Genomic DNA, 13,683 nt, shown 5'->3' with positions numbered 1-13,683 from the left:
ACTGCCGAATGTTCGATTTGCTCGATCGATTAGCTGTTGTTCGAGTCTTGGAGAGTGGTTGAGATGTTACATGTGATCTTGACCATGGCGCCTTGAACGCGAGGATGCCCTCACCCGCGGCCAAGCATGCCCGAAGCTTGTTGAGTGATTAATGTGATTGAGTAATTTGAGCATATGATTGAGAAAAATCTAATATATATAAATAGGTAATCATCTCAATGATTAAAATTATTTATTTTCATAATAATTTGAGTATATAATCGAGAAAAATCTAATATATATAAATAGGTAATCATCTCAACGAATAAAATTATTTATTTTCATAATAATTTTTTATACTCTATATGGTACGAGAGTCCTCTTACTTTTAAGCCAGAAAGACATCTTTCCTCCCTCCCCCTTATCCCTTTCCCATCGGTTGATCATAGACGTATGCTTTGTTTAGTTCCATAGTAGTTGACGGAGTCGTTCCATAGTCGTCGTCAGAGTCATTCCCTTTTCCCGATGCTATCTTTCCTTCTTAGTCGCTTGGAGCCCTCCTCGATCGCTACTCCTTCCCGATCACTACTGTTAGACCCTCCTTGCGACCCACTCCAAGAGTCAGAGCCCTCCTCGATCATTGCTCCTCCCTGATCGCTGCGATCCCCCTTTTGTGGCCTGCATAATAGATTTGATCAGTCCTCTAACGATGCTGATATGATCTACTACCTATGGTGATGCCGATTTGATCCACTGCTTGTAGCGATCGACGCCCTACTCTACAATGCTACATGGACCTTTGTACCATCTCACCACATACAAAATATTATCAAGTGTAAATGAATCTTTCGAATTAAGTGAAGCCCGAATGGATTCATTGCTAGATACAAAGCTAATCTAGTGGCCAAAGGGATTCATGAACGACCAAGTGTCGTATAAACATTCAGTCAGTTGTTAAACCAATGGTAATCCGACTCATCTTGAGTTTGACTACCACTCAAGGCTGATATATACGTTAGTTAAATGTTAACAATGCTTTCTTACGAGGGATCTTAATTGAAGATGTTTTTATGCAATAATCTTTTGGCTTCATCCACACTCATTATTCAAGTCATATATATAACTACAAAAAGGTTATTTATGGACTTTGTCAAGCTCCAAAAGCCTAGTATACATAACTTGGCTCATTTTTTACATCATTCGGCTTCGTCAACTCCAAGTCTAATATTTTTTATTTTTACGACAATAAAATGAAAGTACTATATATCTATTGATTTATATGAATGACACTATCATAATAGGCAGCAATTCTATAGAGATCAATTAATTCTTTAAGCAAGTGGTAGATTGATTTTCCATTAAAGATCTAGGAACCTTAAGCTATTTTCTATGAATAAAAGTAACATTCACATCTTCTGGACTTTTCCTATCTTAAAATAAGTACATTCAAAATCTATTATTAAAGACGAATATGCAGAATGCCAAGAAGTCACCACCCCACTCTCCACTATTGAATCACTCAAATTATATGATGTATGTCCTACTACGAATTCTACACAATACCGACAAGTACTTAGTTCCTTACATTATTTATCTCTCACGCGCCCAAGCATCTCATTTGCGGTCAACAAATTATCATAATTTATATATCGACCCTTCACTATGTATTGGTTTGCAATAAAATGTATCATGCGGTATATCAACGAGACTCTCAGTCATAAACTTTTTTTACATAAACACTCATCACTTCATTTCTATGCCTTCACTTCATAACTTAGATGATGATAGAACAAATTAACCTACATTATCTTCCTTGAAGCAAATCTAATCGGTTGGAATTCAAAAAAATATAATACAATCACAAAATCCATCACTAAAGCTGAATACCAAGCCATGGCTACCACTGCTATAAAATTAATTGAGTCACGAATTTGCTACATGAATTTGACATCATCTCCTAATGCACTCCTAAAATATACTGTGATAATATTGGTGCCACCTACCTATGCGCTAATCCGGTGTTTCACTCACGTATGAAATACATTATCATCGACTTCAACTTCATCATAGATCAAGTTGTCAGACATCAACTACATGTTTCTTACGTTAATATTTTTGATCAACTAGCATACCCCCTCACAATCTTTCGATCGCAGAACATTTCAATTACATTGTTTCAAAATTGATATTCTCAATAGAAGCTCAATATTAAGAAAGCATGATAAAATATCATAATAGAAATAAATATGAAATGATATCCTCAATCAATCTATGATTTAAAGATAAATTATAGATATGAATGATTGATGAGATTAAATAATTTAAGTGCATGATTAAAAGGAATCCCTCCCTCAAAACATATATTTATCGCTCCTCTCGACAACATTCTTCTTCTGCTCTACAGCTCTACAACAGAGGACGCTGGAGGGCCATCGAGGTGGTGGAGACCTCTAAGTGCTTGAGGGAGCGATGGAGGAACTCACACGTGTGGGAGAAGGCGATGGACAACACAGCCCGGTTGACATCGAGCAGGGTCGTGTAGCCACTCTGCATGTTCTTGGTGATGATGCATTCAAGATCGCAAGAATCTGCGCCGACAGCTCATTCAAGATCGCAAGAATCTGCGCCAACGACACAAAGTCCTCCCAAGAAACAACGATTACGATTGTGTCAGGACAGTAACAAGAACACACTCATGTCATCAAAATCAACAGATTTTTATTGCAAGGGTTTTGCACAGGACTCGGAAACCCGCAACAAGGGTCATCAACAGAAACTTACATGAGAGAGAGCTCTAACAATGGCGGTGGTGGATGCTAGCCGACTGACCCCATGCGAGTGCCCACCATGGACAATGAGAGCCGAAGCGGAGGAGGAGGATGAAGATGAGTCATGGTTGATAACGAAACTCGAGCTAAAGAGGGAGTTAGCATATGAGATAGGAGACGAAGAAGGGAAGACATCCGTCAGGGTTTTCAGGATCCAAACGTTAGCCTAGTATAACATAAAATGGTCCATTTATTTCTGGATGACCATTAACATAAGTCTTTCACGTTTGAGAGTTTCATCCACTCATGTAAGTCATAGGAGGTCCACAAAAGTATTGCGGGCTCTATACATAACTTCCTTTCTCGTTTCTGGCAAAAGTTCACATTATCCCACAAATACTAGAGTACAAAAGGATGTTGCGAGTAAGAAATTTAGCATGTGTAGGAAGACATGCGGAACAACAAAAATGTACTTGTGTAAACAATATAAGGTAACATAAACTTTTTTATAGTACATTCAGATATGATAAAAATAAATGACAAGAGATATAAGAGTTTAAAGTAATCACATAAGGCTCAATTGAGGGAAGAATTCTAGATGAAATCAAATTCATAAAGATAGTGATAAGACATATTTTGGACCTCGCCCACGTCACGACCCACGCCACATCACGCCCGTGCCAAGTCAGCTCAAGAGCTGCTTTCCCGCGTCGAGCCGAAGCCCGTACAGGGAGGTGCCCCCTCGGAAAGTCCCATCCCGGAAAGCTTGGGACGACGTCACATGGCTCCGTTCCGTGCATACCGGGCGGCAGCCACATGAATGTAACATCTCATCACTCAGGGGATTGGTCGCCATGCTAAATCCACGTATGACCGACCCTCATGCAGTAACATAAAAGCCCCTGATCGACACCTGGCCAGGGGACGGAAAAGAAAAAGAGAAAGAGACCACTGACTTAATCTACGAGGGGCCCAAGTCAGGAACCCCCCGATCAGGGCCTGTTTGCAGGAACTCGGCCACCCCCGGAGGCGCGATCGTCCCGACCCCTGATCCGACTCGGCCTCGGCATTCCTTCCGACCGACCAAGAGATGCACTCCCGAGCGCCAGGAACTCCGGACATCGACCCGTGGACCAAGCCGTGCTAACTCCTCGGCCACGACACGTAAGTTCACCAACAGATAGAAACAAGAATAGATAAAAAAAAATTATAACAATTTTGTTATGATAGAATCTATGAGACATAATATGAATTATTTAGATAATCAATTATGTTTCAATTAACTTAAGAAAGATGTCGTTGGAATGATATAGATATATCAGTATACTTTCTGATAAAATAAGTTTTGTACAAATTAGAATTTGCACAAGAAGTTACAAGTGATTTAGTATCGAAATATCAAAAAATATTATCTCTATTTTACATAATCCTCAATTGAAACATATATTTGGGTAGAAATTTATAGATATAGGAGTCTAGTTTCAAATGAAATAAATTTTGTACTAATTAGAGTTTTCAATAAAAAGTTACGTAATTTAATATTTAAAGTTCATAAATTATTGTCTCTATTTTGTACAAAAAGAGATAATAATCAAGTTTTACTATTTAAAGGTGATAAGAAATCTATACAAGTCTAGTTTTCAAATAATCAAGTTTTACTCAAATTAGAATTCCGTACAAAAAAAAGTTATAACCGAAACAATGCAGAAATATTAGAATCTCGAAAAATTTCAAATTCACAAATTTAGAGCTCATCAAGATTGATATCATTTGCAAAGACAAGACTCTTCAAAATACTCATAATCAAGATGAAATCAAGAATCAAAATTACTATAGAAAGATGTTAGAACACTTGCCTAAAAAGAATTTGATAGAAATTGAGCCAAAACCCTAAGCCCAAATCACTTCTTCTCATCTTCCTTCTTCTCCTTCTCCCTTTTTTTTCCTCCACCGGACATTTGCCTCCTTTGGAATAATATATAAAAAAATATGGACAGGTAATTACAGGGATTTGGGCTTGAAGGAACTTTTCTGATGCGGTGGAAGAGCCCACTCAAATCAAAGATTTCATATATCCGCCAGCAATGCTTCGTCCTCTGTCCATACCCGCAGGAGACCAAGGTGCCATCGCCATGGCCTCTCCCTCTCCCTCTCCCTCTCCTTTGCTTTGACTTGGGAGGAAGGAAACCTCTTAAAGCTCTTCATGATATTGCATGATATGAACACGCATCAGAAAATCCAGATTTAATCACATAGATTCGGGAGATCTAATATGTTGCTTCCAGCTGACCGTATAGATACAAATAAAAGAATAATCTTATCCCAAATGTGTTCACTACTCTCCAAAATCATATCGAGTATCTGAATCTGAAGAACACCCTTCTTCCATGTCAACTTCTACGTCCTCTTCGGATCTTGATGCTCTCCTTCCCGCTGAATCAGCACCCATTCCTCGGCGGCGCATTAGCACGAGCTCAAGAAGCCTCCTTCTCGCCTCGTAAATTGGATTCGGATCGATCAACCTCCCCTTGTCATAAGCCTCCCTGAGGAACACCGTGTGCCGCTTCCCCTTCGTCGAAAGGTAGAACATCCCAGGGTGGTCCAGGAACAGGTCCCTTATGTTGAGATCAACCCCGAACCACTTCCTGAAGTGGCTAATCTTCTCTACCTCCACCATCTTCTCCACCGTCAAGCTCAAGAACTCGTGCGCGATCCCCACCGCCCTCTTCTCCAGCGCCCGCATTCCAGCTTTCGACCTTGCGTTTCCGCCACCACCGACGTCGTACGGCCCCGCGTACGGCAATCGCTGCCACTCCTTCAATCTGGCGCGGTAATTTTTGGTCAGCCGCATCCCGGGAGGAAACCCTTGCTTGAATGCGAACTTCAGCTCTGCCTCGTCTGCTTGGTTCCGCTCCTGGCACCGCCAAGCATCCACCACCGGGGTAAATTTGGGGGTTTGGGATTGGTCGACGAACTCGAGGAGATGGGTGTTGGTTTCCCTAGGGTTCGTGCGAAGAGCGAAGATGGTGGAGTTACGGGCGATGATCGAGTCCTCGAAGTCGTCGGGGAGACCGAGCTCTCTCCAAACCCTGAAGACGGCACGGAGGGGGAGGGATCGGGAGGATGACATGCAGAGGAGCCGCCGCAATCGGTCAACGGCATCGGGGGCGGAGGCGGAGGCGGCATCGGACTCATCAGAGGCGATGCGGGCGGCGGTGGGGGTGAGGCGGACGAGGGGCTGAGCGGCGGAGGGGTCGTAAAGGAGGGAGAAGATGCGGGGGAATGTGCGGACGAAGTGGGTGGCGCCGCGGGATAAGCGAAGGCGGGGGGCGGCGGCGGAGAGGACGGGGAGAGGGAGGGAAGCGGTAGGGGAGGCGAGGATAAGGTCCTGGACGGCGAGCACCTTGAGGAAGTGCTTGTACCCCTCCATCAGCTTCTCAAAGGTTGGGTCCATGGATCGACTGGCCACGTACTGGGCAGAGGTGGTCTTGCAGCGGCGGAAAAGGGTGGGGAGACATGCGGCCGCAGCGCCTCCCGACATGGTGGCGAGCGCAGAGCAGTGGCGGCGGTGCCGGAGAGAGCGAGAGGGGTGAATAAGCTGAACCCGACCTAAACCCTCTCGGAGCCGTGACAAATGGATCGTCCATCTTCTTGTGCTAGTAAGAGCCGTTCGTAATGGATCCGAACCCATCTGTTCAACCAGTATCCGACCCATTAAGATCACACTGGAATATACGAGGTTTTCTTCCTTTATGATTTCTTTACTGCTTTAACAAATGTTCTTCGTTGCATTCATAGCTGTTCAATGAAATCTGTATCACGTTCTTAGGTGAGGCTAATTATAAATTAATTTTATAATTAATTATTTTTAGTATCTCCATCCTTATATTTTTAAAAATTATAATCATATATATATATATATATATATATATTAAAAATTACTAAAATAATATATTAAATATTTTATTTTTATGAATTAAAAATCTTAATATAATTTTTAAAAATATAAGGATCGAAATGTTAAAAATAATTAATTATAAAAGATAATTTATAATTAACTCAATTAGATGTGACTTATTTATCATTAGTTGATTATAATCCATCAATCATATTTCCCTTTGTACAAATCACTGTTTGCTCAACTTACCATAATTAATTCTAGGAAAGCATCACTTCCACCAACCCTCATCCCTGTGGTTTTCCCTCTGCGTGCTCTCTGTTCTATGGTGATTCCATTTTTTTCTTGCACAGCAAGCTCCATGGAAACAAACTGCTGAGAACAACATGGCTTAAGATTTTGAGTGTTAGGTATGAGTTTTATTATTATTGGCTTTTTCTGATCGATTCACACCTTCTTCTCTTTGTGACAGAAAGATGGAAGACGGAACAGTATGTTTTGAGGTCCTCTAAGTGGGTGGAATCTTCCGAGCATCGTTGAGTTTGTCAACGCGTCGCTATGGAATAAAGACAAACGTGGCCGAGCCGCAGTGAATTGTCTCGTGGTTGGCGGTTGCGACGACACACAGGATTTAGAGCAGTTCGAGTAACCCTCCGTTGTCCATCCAATGGCAGCGGTTCACCGAGTCTCGTCCACGCTAACCAACTCGCTCGCCTTTACGCTGTCTTTGAAGTCGCTCATCTTCCTCACTCTTCCCCTCCATCATAAACACCCCTCGCTGTCTACTCGTCGAATTCGAGCCGTCCCCTACATTGTCTCTCTCAAACGCAGCAAAAAGCTTCAGAAGCGGTAACAATGGCGTCTCCTCTCGGATCTTTGATGCCAATGGCGCTCTACTGCTCTTAGATTTAGAATCTTATTTGAGTGAGCTCTTTGGAGCTTTCATTAGGTCGAGCTTTTACGTTTGTCTTTGAAACATTGTTTGCAGAGATGGCGAATCCGAGATGGCGTTCTCAGACCAGCGGATATGAAACCATGATTCTGGCCGCCAAGATTGCTTTTTGCTTCCTTGGCATCCTCTCCTTCGGCGCCGCCGCCAGAGTCGCCGTCCCCGCTGCCATCGGGGCCCTAGCCTCTGCCCTCCCGGGATCCTTGTCCTTCCTTCGCTCGTGGATCGCCCCTCCATACCTGCTCGTAGCCATCCATTTCATTGTACTTGTCATTTGGAAGCTCTCTGAACAGCAGCAGCAGCACCACCACCACCACAGCGAGCAATGGAAGGCGCAGGAGAGGAAGACGGAGCCCGAGAATCCTCGAAAAATCGAGTGTTTTGAGCCGATTCCTGATGCGAGCCTTCTCCGGACTCCCTCGCCTGAGATCTGCCGCGACGAAATCTCGATATCTCCGAAGACGGCGGCGGCGGTCCCGGGGCCGGAACTCGGTGAGTCCTCGTCGTCCGACGCGTCGTGCCTCACGAAAGAATCAGACGAAAGATCCATGGCTTCGTCGGTGTTTTTGGCGAAAGAGATCGTGGAACCGGAATCCAAGAGCAGCATTGCGGTGGCGGAAGCGGAGGACGTGCCGGCCGCCGCGGGCAAAGCAGGTATGGAGGACGTTTCGATGAACGCCACGTGGAAGGCGATAATGGAGAAGCCGTCTCGGGCCGCGAGACGACCGGAGGAGGCTCCCCCATCCGCGAGTCACGACGAGTTGAACCGGCGAATTGAGGCTTTCATCAAGAAGAACTACGAGCAGATCCGGCTTCCCAGCAGCCGCCGGCGGCAGCTAGATATGGCAATCGACACGTCATATTAATGTCCATCTCCCTACACAAACTTACCTAATAACTCGTTAATCGTTAAAACCCTATTAATTAACGGTATTAGTGGAGAACGGAGACTGCTCGTAGATTCTTCTAAACCGGAAGATGAGTTTACACTTGAATTGCTCAAACCGGGCCCAAATTGCTCGAACCGGACCGAACCCAATGATAACAGCCCGTTTCCGCTCCCGCCTTCCCTCCCCTGCCGTCACTCGAAAGGCGTATGACCACAAGAAACTGCCGCCTGCTCCTCAGTAAATGCGCGACCCTAAAGGAACTCCAACAAATCCATGGCCGATCCGTCGTCGAAGGCCTCCACCCCCACCGCCAATTTATCTCCTGCCAGATCCTCAACGCCTACGCCCGATTTGGCCATGCCAATGATGCCCGTAGCCTCTTCCGCGAGATCCCCATCCCCGACATCGTCTCCACCACTAGCCTCATGTCGCTCTGCGTTCGATCCGATGACCACCTCGGAGCCGTCTCCTTGTTCTCTGGAATATTGTGCTCTGGTGGGCCGCCGGATGGCTTCGCCGTTGTTAGCGCCCTCTCCGCTTCAGGCCGGATGGGCGATGTCAGAATCGGTAGGACGGTTCATGCTATGGTCTATCGATGGGGGTTGGGCGGCGAGACGGTCGTTGGCAATGCGTTGATCGATATGTACTGTAGAAATGGAAGGATTGAGTTGGCTCGCAAGGTTTTCAGTGAAATGGTTGTGAGAGATTCTGTAACGTGGAGCAGCATGCTTCATGGGAATATGAAACACATTGGATTGGAATCAGCATGCCAGTTATTTGATGAAATGCCGATGAAGGACACGAGTTGCTGGACAGTGATGATCACTGGTCATGTGCAAGCAAAGCATCCGGTCCGGGCGCTACAGCTGTTCCTTCGGATGAAATCAGAGGGGCACATTCCCACTCCGATCACGCTGGTGGGAGTTCTCTCAGCTTGTGCCGATATTGGAGCACTAGACCTTGGACGCACGGTACATGCATATATCAACAAGATAAATGTTGATGCTGATGTTACTATCTATAATGCAGTGGTAGATATGTACTCGAAGAGTGGGAATGTTGGAATGGCCTACCAAATTTTTGATGAGATGATCTACAAGGACGTTTTCACATGGACCACAATGATTTCTGGTTTAGCAGCTCATGGAGATGGATATGGAGCCATGAAAGTGTTCTCCAAGATGTTAGATTCTGGAGTTCTCCCAAATGAAGTCACATTTGTAGGTGTTTTGTCAGCATGCAGCCATTCTGGGATGATACATGAAGGTAGAAAATGGTTTGGCAGAATGAAGTCAATCTTCAATTTATCTCCTCAGCTAGAGCACTATGGATGCATGATTGATTTGTTAGGGCGAGCTGGATTGCTAAGCGAAGCAAAGTCGCTCATCGAAAAGATGGACACAGAACCAGATGCCATCATTTGGCGATCTCTGCTTAGTGCATGCCTAGCTCACAGTGATGCTCATTTAGCTGAGGTTGCAGGGAAGGAGATAATTAGAAAAGAACCAGAGGATGATGGCGTCTATGTGCTGCTGTGGAACATGTATGCCTCATCGAACAGATGGGAAGAAGCCTTGGAGATGAGAAAGAAGATGTGGAACAGGAAGGTGGTCAAGCAACCTGGATGTAGCTGGATTGAGGTGGATGGATTTGTCCATGGATTTCTAGTAGAAGACAGGACACATCACCTTCGAAGTGACATATATGTTCTCTTGGAAGGGATGGCCAAGCAACTCAAGATGGATAGCAATATCTCCATATTCGATGAAAGTGACCCAGGTGATTTTTTTCTGGACCCAGAGCTATTCATTTAGGTAGTTGATTGTTCTTACATCTGTAAGTTATTTCATATGCCGAGCAATTTGTCGGTTTCATCATCTTGCTGCCTGTCAAAGAAAATGGTGTTTTACTGCAAGCTAAGCTATGAACATCAGAACCCAAACAAATGGAGTTTTGTCCAAGCCCAGGTTGTCGAAGGAGCAAAACCCATTGGATATCATACTAGGCAATCCCTAAAGGTCTGAAATGGGTAGAAGAGAGGATTATAGAATTAACCTACCATGTGAACAGAATTGAACTCATCAAAATTAATCAATTAATATAGAGCTGATATTTCCTTCAAGCAAATTTCAGGAAATAAGTGGGAGACTTTAATGATGATCACTAGAAGAGAAGTTCAAGAAGGAAAAAAGAGTTGTCATGTATAAGATACGGGTCACAAATGGGGAGAAGTTTTGCATCAAGAATTTACCATGAAAATTCTTAAAGCTTGGAAAGTTAGAGGTTAGCACAAAGGAGTTTGCCACAAACTTGACTTTTATCTACGGGAATCATGGAGTTATAGAAGAAAAATGCAGGATTCTATTTCCAGGACGGCATTGAACTTGACTCTTCTGGAAAATTGAGAGCAGTTTCAGTACCAAATACAAGTCATAACACTCCACCACCTAAATGTACAGAACTATTCGAATCAAGAAGGCACTCCAATTCCTTTCACTGCAGAACTCCTACTTGAGATCTTGAGATTGCTCTTCTTAAGTACTTCAGAGATCTCTGATAACAGAGAAAACCCATAAACCAGAACTCAAAATCATCCCCGGTGACAATCTGGATGTACTTTTGATGAGGCTTGTCTGAGTTCTCACTCAGGCTGGCCCTTTTCACCCTTCCTACTGGGATCAAAACCTGTGGCAGTCAATGGAAGTTAAATGTGAAAACATTCTACATATCTTATCGATCGTAAATTCTCTACTTTTCGGTGTTGGATTCTGAAAAGAAGCACCTTGTAAGGAACTCTCGCCAAATTTCCTTTGGGAGAAGTGATCCTGAGGGATCGATCACTCCGGAACGCTATCTTGTCAGTGGAAATGAAGAGCAGTCCTGCTATAGGGCCTGCTGTGGTTGACAGATAGCACTGGAATGCCTTCAACAGCTTCTCTCCTTTTGCAACCGAGAAATTCTGCCTGAAGACTCTTTCAACACCTCCAGCTTGAAGAATCTTTGCACCCAAGCTCAATTTTCCCTTCACTGTCTCCGAGATTTTGGGCCCTAGACTCACTGAAATTTCCAAAAGAGGTTAACTGAGATGAGTCACTTGGAAACAAGTTCTTTGCTATGCTGGTTTGGAATTCCAGGCAGTGTTCGTCACAAAAACACACGAAAACAGGCGTTGCAGAGATTACTATTTAACATTGATTTTTTTCTCGTATGTTCCAAAAGGACAGGTTCTTGAACTTTGGAATGACGGAGGAAGCCAGAAAACTTACCATGATATTTTATGCCTTTCATGTAGCTGTCTGCCTTCTTTCTGAATTTGCTCATCCAAGCCATTAGTGAATCCACTTCTTCTGCATCACAGAATAATTCTATTGAATTTCTGCAAGACGATCAATGAAAATAGCAACTTCATATGAGAAAGAAGATATTACTCTGTTTATACTGGGAGGAATCTGACGAAGTGGTTTGAAGACAGAGTCTATTAAGATCTGTAGAAACAGCAGGTTTTCCAGCCACTTCAGCTGCATATCCGATCGACCTAATAGGAACACCTCCAGCTTGATGATGGTTTATGTTCTTCATATTGAGCCGGGGCTCCTCCTGCTGCCACTAGCTGGGAGAAGTTGTGTGCGGATTCTGTGTTCCAAATAAGGCTGGTGGGGAGGCTTCTCTTATAAGGTGAAGCAACCTTGGACACTGTCATCCAAAGCAACAAAGGCAATTACATTAATATTACATGCAACTGGTGAAAAGCAGAATCAGCATGGGATCAGCAGCTACAAAGGCATCCTCATGAAAAGAAAGAGAAAAAGTAGATCATCATTGTTGGAGTTAAATAAAATATCGGGGCCTTTTCTAACCACAAGTTTTTTACTGGGAACACAATCAAATCGTCTAACATGGTATTAGGGTGTTCAGTTTTGAATCGATATTCATCCATGAAGTTTCAAGAGAAAACACTGTGCCATGTTATTCTCAGAGAAAAAAATCAAGTTACCTGTGGTGAAATCTTGTTATATAATTATGAAGTGTGACAGAGAGAGAGAGCTCAAATTATTTGATGAAGTAAAGGAAGGTAAAAGTATGGTGCCATCGCCAAGCACATCATGCAGGGACATGCCATGTGCTTAGATGGAACCAAAACACCTCCACCTTCTTTTTCATGTAATTATTTGAAATTGTCCTATTAAGCTCCATGCCGACATCCCTGCTTGCCTGACACAAGAATGAATCAGCAGCTTATTATGCTGTCCTTGTTTGCTGGCTTTGGAGGAAGCTTTTGAGCCGGAAGCCAGATTAAGATTTGTTTGCTTAGCTGGAGATACATATGTGTTACTGCATCAGAACAAACAGACAGATTGGAGAAGCAATCTTTTGATTGAAGGAAGTGCTGAACTAATCACATCTGTGGCAAGAAAGAAAAGGAAGAAGCTTCTGCAGATTTGGCCTCCCTGTAAAAAGCTTACTTTTGCCATTCTGTACCTGCTTGCTTGCGGAAACAAATTTTGTTGGGGGCCCACACTCGAAGACCCACCCATGTCTCTGAAGCATCGTTTCCGTGGAGCAGTGGAATCATCCATGGGGCCTGTGTCACGTTCCTTGAATGTTGGGCTACATCTAAGTCGCCTTCTTAGACATGGTTCCACACAAAATGTTTGATATAATAATTATATTTAATATTATATTGATCGAGGAGTAAGAGAACCGATGATGATGTCTTATAAGAGTTTACCTTTGCTCGCAAAAATAATTTTAGGATTTATCATGTTCATATTAGATTCATTTGAATCAAAAATTTTTCCAAGTCTATATGCTCATATTGAATACTCTCTACTTATATTCATTAAAAGATATCAAATTTTTTTATCATGTAAAAAATAAACTATAGGTTTTTTTTTAGTTAACACACACTCAAGATTAAACCCCTTAAAAAGCTTTTCTCCTGACCTCTCTAGTTTAGTTCCAAAAAAAGACTCTTATAGTGCTTTTCCTTTATAACTCCTCTCTGCTAAATCCTTGAAATATATAAGGTATTTATAAAGCAAATCCTAATATCTAAATATTTATTTTCATATATAAATTTCTTATCTTTCAGCTAATTTGATTCCTACTACAAATTAGAAAAATACTTGAATTTTTTTTACAGCTTTGAAAATCTATCACTGAAGCAGCTGACACCCATTCATGAGATCCATCGCAGTT

General features: G+C 43.0%; 4 protein-coding genes across 4 annotated transcripts; 2 read left to right on the top strand and 2 right to left on the bottom strand.

Annotated features, from left to right (window-relative positions):
* Positions 1–4,475: 4,475 nt before the first annotated feature.
* On the bottom strand, positions 4,476–6,370 carry LOC104000501 (protein ROOT PRIMORDIUM DEFECTIVE 1). The gene has a single exon (XM_009422575.3). It carries the CDS (start codon positions 6,286–6,288, stop codon positions 5,083–5,085), a length of 1,206 nt encoding a protein of 401 aa, XP_009420850.3. The 5' UTR covers positions 6,289–6,370; the 3' UTR covers positions 4,476–5,082.
* Positions 6,371–7,635: 1,265 nt separating this feature from the next.
* LOC135594747 (uncharacterized) lies at positions 7,636–8,460 on the top strand. The gene has a single exon (XM_065085257.1). It carries the CDS (start codon positions 7,636–7,638, stop codon positions 8,458–8,460), a length of 825 nt encoding a protein of 274 aa, XP_064941329.1.
* Positions 8,461–8,690: 230 nt separating this feature from the next.
* On the top strand, positions 8,691–10,737 carry LOC104000594 (pentatricopeptide repeat-containing protein At2g22410, mitochondrial-like). Its single transcript, XM_009422673.2, has one exon. The coding sequence runs from the start codon at positions 8,691–8,693 to the stop codon at positions 10,296–10,298; it is 1,608 nt and encodes a 535-aa protein (XP_009420948.2). The 3' UTR covers positions 10,299–10,737.
* A 125-nt stretch (positions 10,738–10,862) lies between these two features.
* LOC135595357 (GEM-like protein 7) lies at positions 10,863–13,023 on the bottom strand. The gene is made up of 4 exons (XM_065086182.1): positions 11,913–13,023; positions 11,751–11,831; positions 11,267–11,541; positions 10,863–11,169 (listed from the first exon to the last, which is right to left on the bottom strand). The coding sequence occupies exons 1-4, from the start codon at positions 12,061–12,063 to the stop codon at positions 10,978–10,980; spliced, it is 699 nt and encodes a 232-aa protein (XP_064942254.1). The 5' UTR covers positions 12,064–13,023; the 3' UTR covers positions 10,863–10,977.
* Positions 13,024–13,683: the final 660 nt, after the last annotated feature.

This window comes from Musa acuminata, chromosome BXJ1-10 (assembly GCF_036884655.1).
Source record: "Musa acuminata AAA Group cultivar baxijiao chromosome BXJ1-10, Cavendish_Baxijiao_AAA, whole genome shotgun sequence".
NCBI lineage: Eukaryota > Viridiplantae > Streptophyta > Magnoliopsida > Zingiberales > Musaceae > Musa > Musa acuminata.
This window is presented reverse-complemented; position numbering and strand designations above follow the sequence as displayed.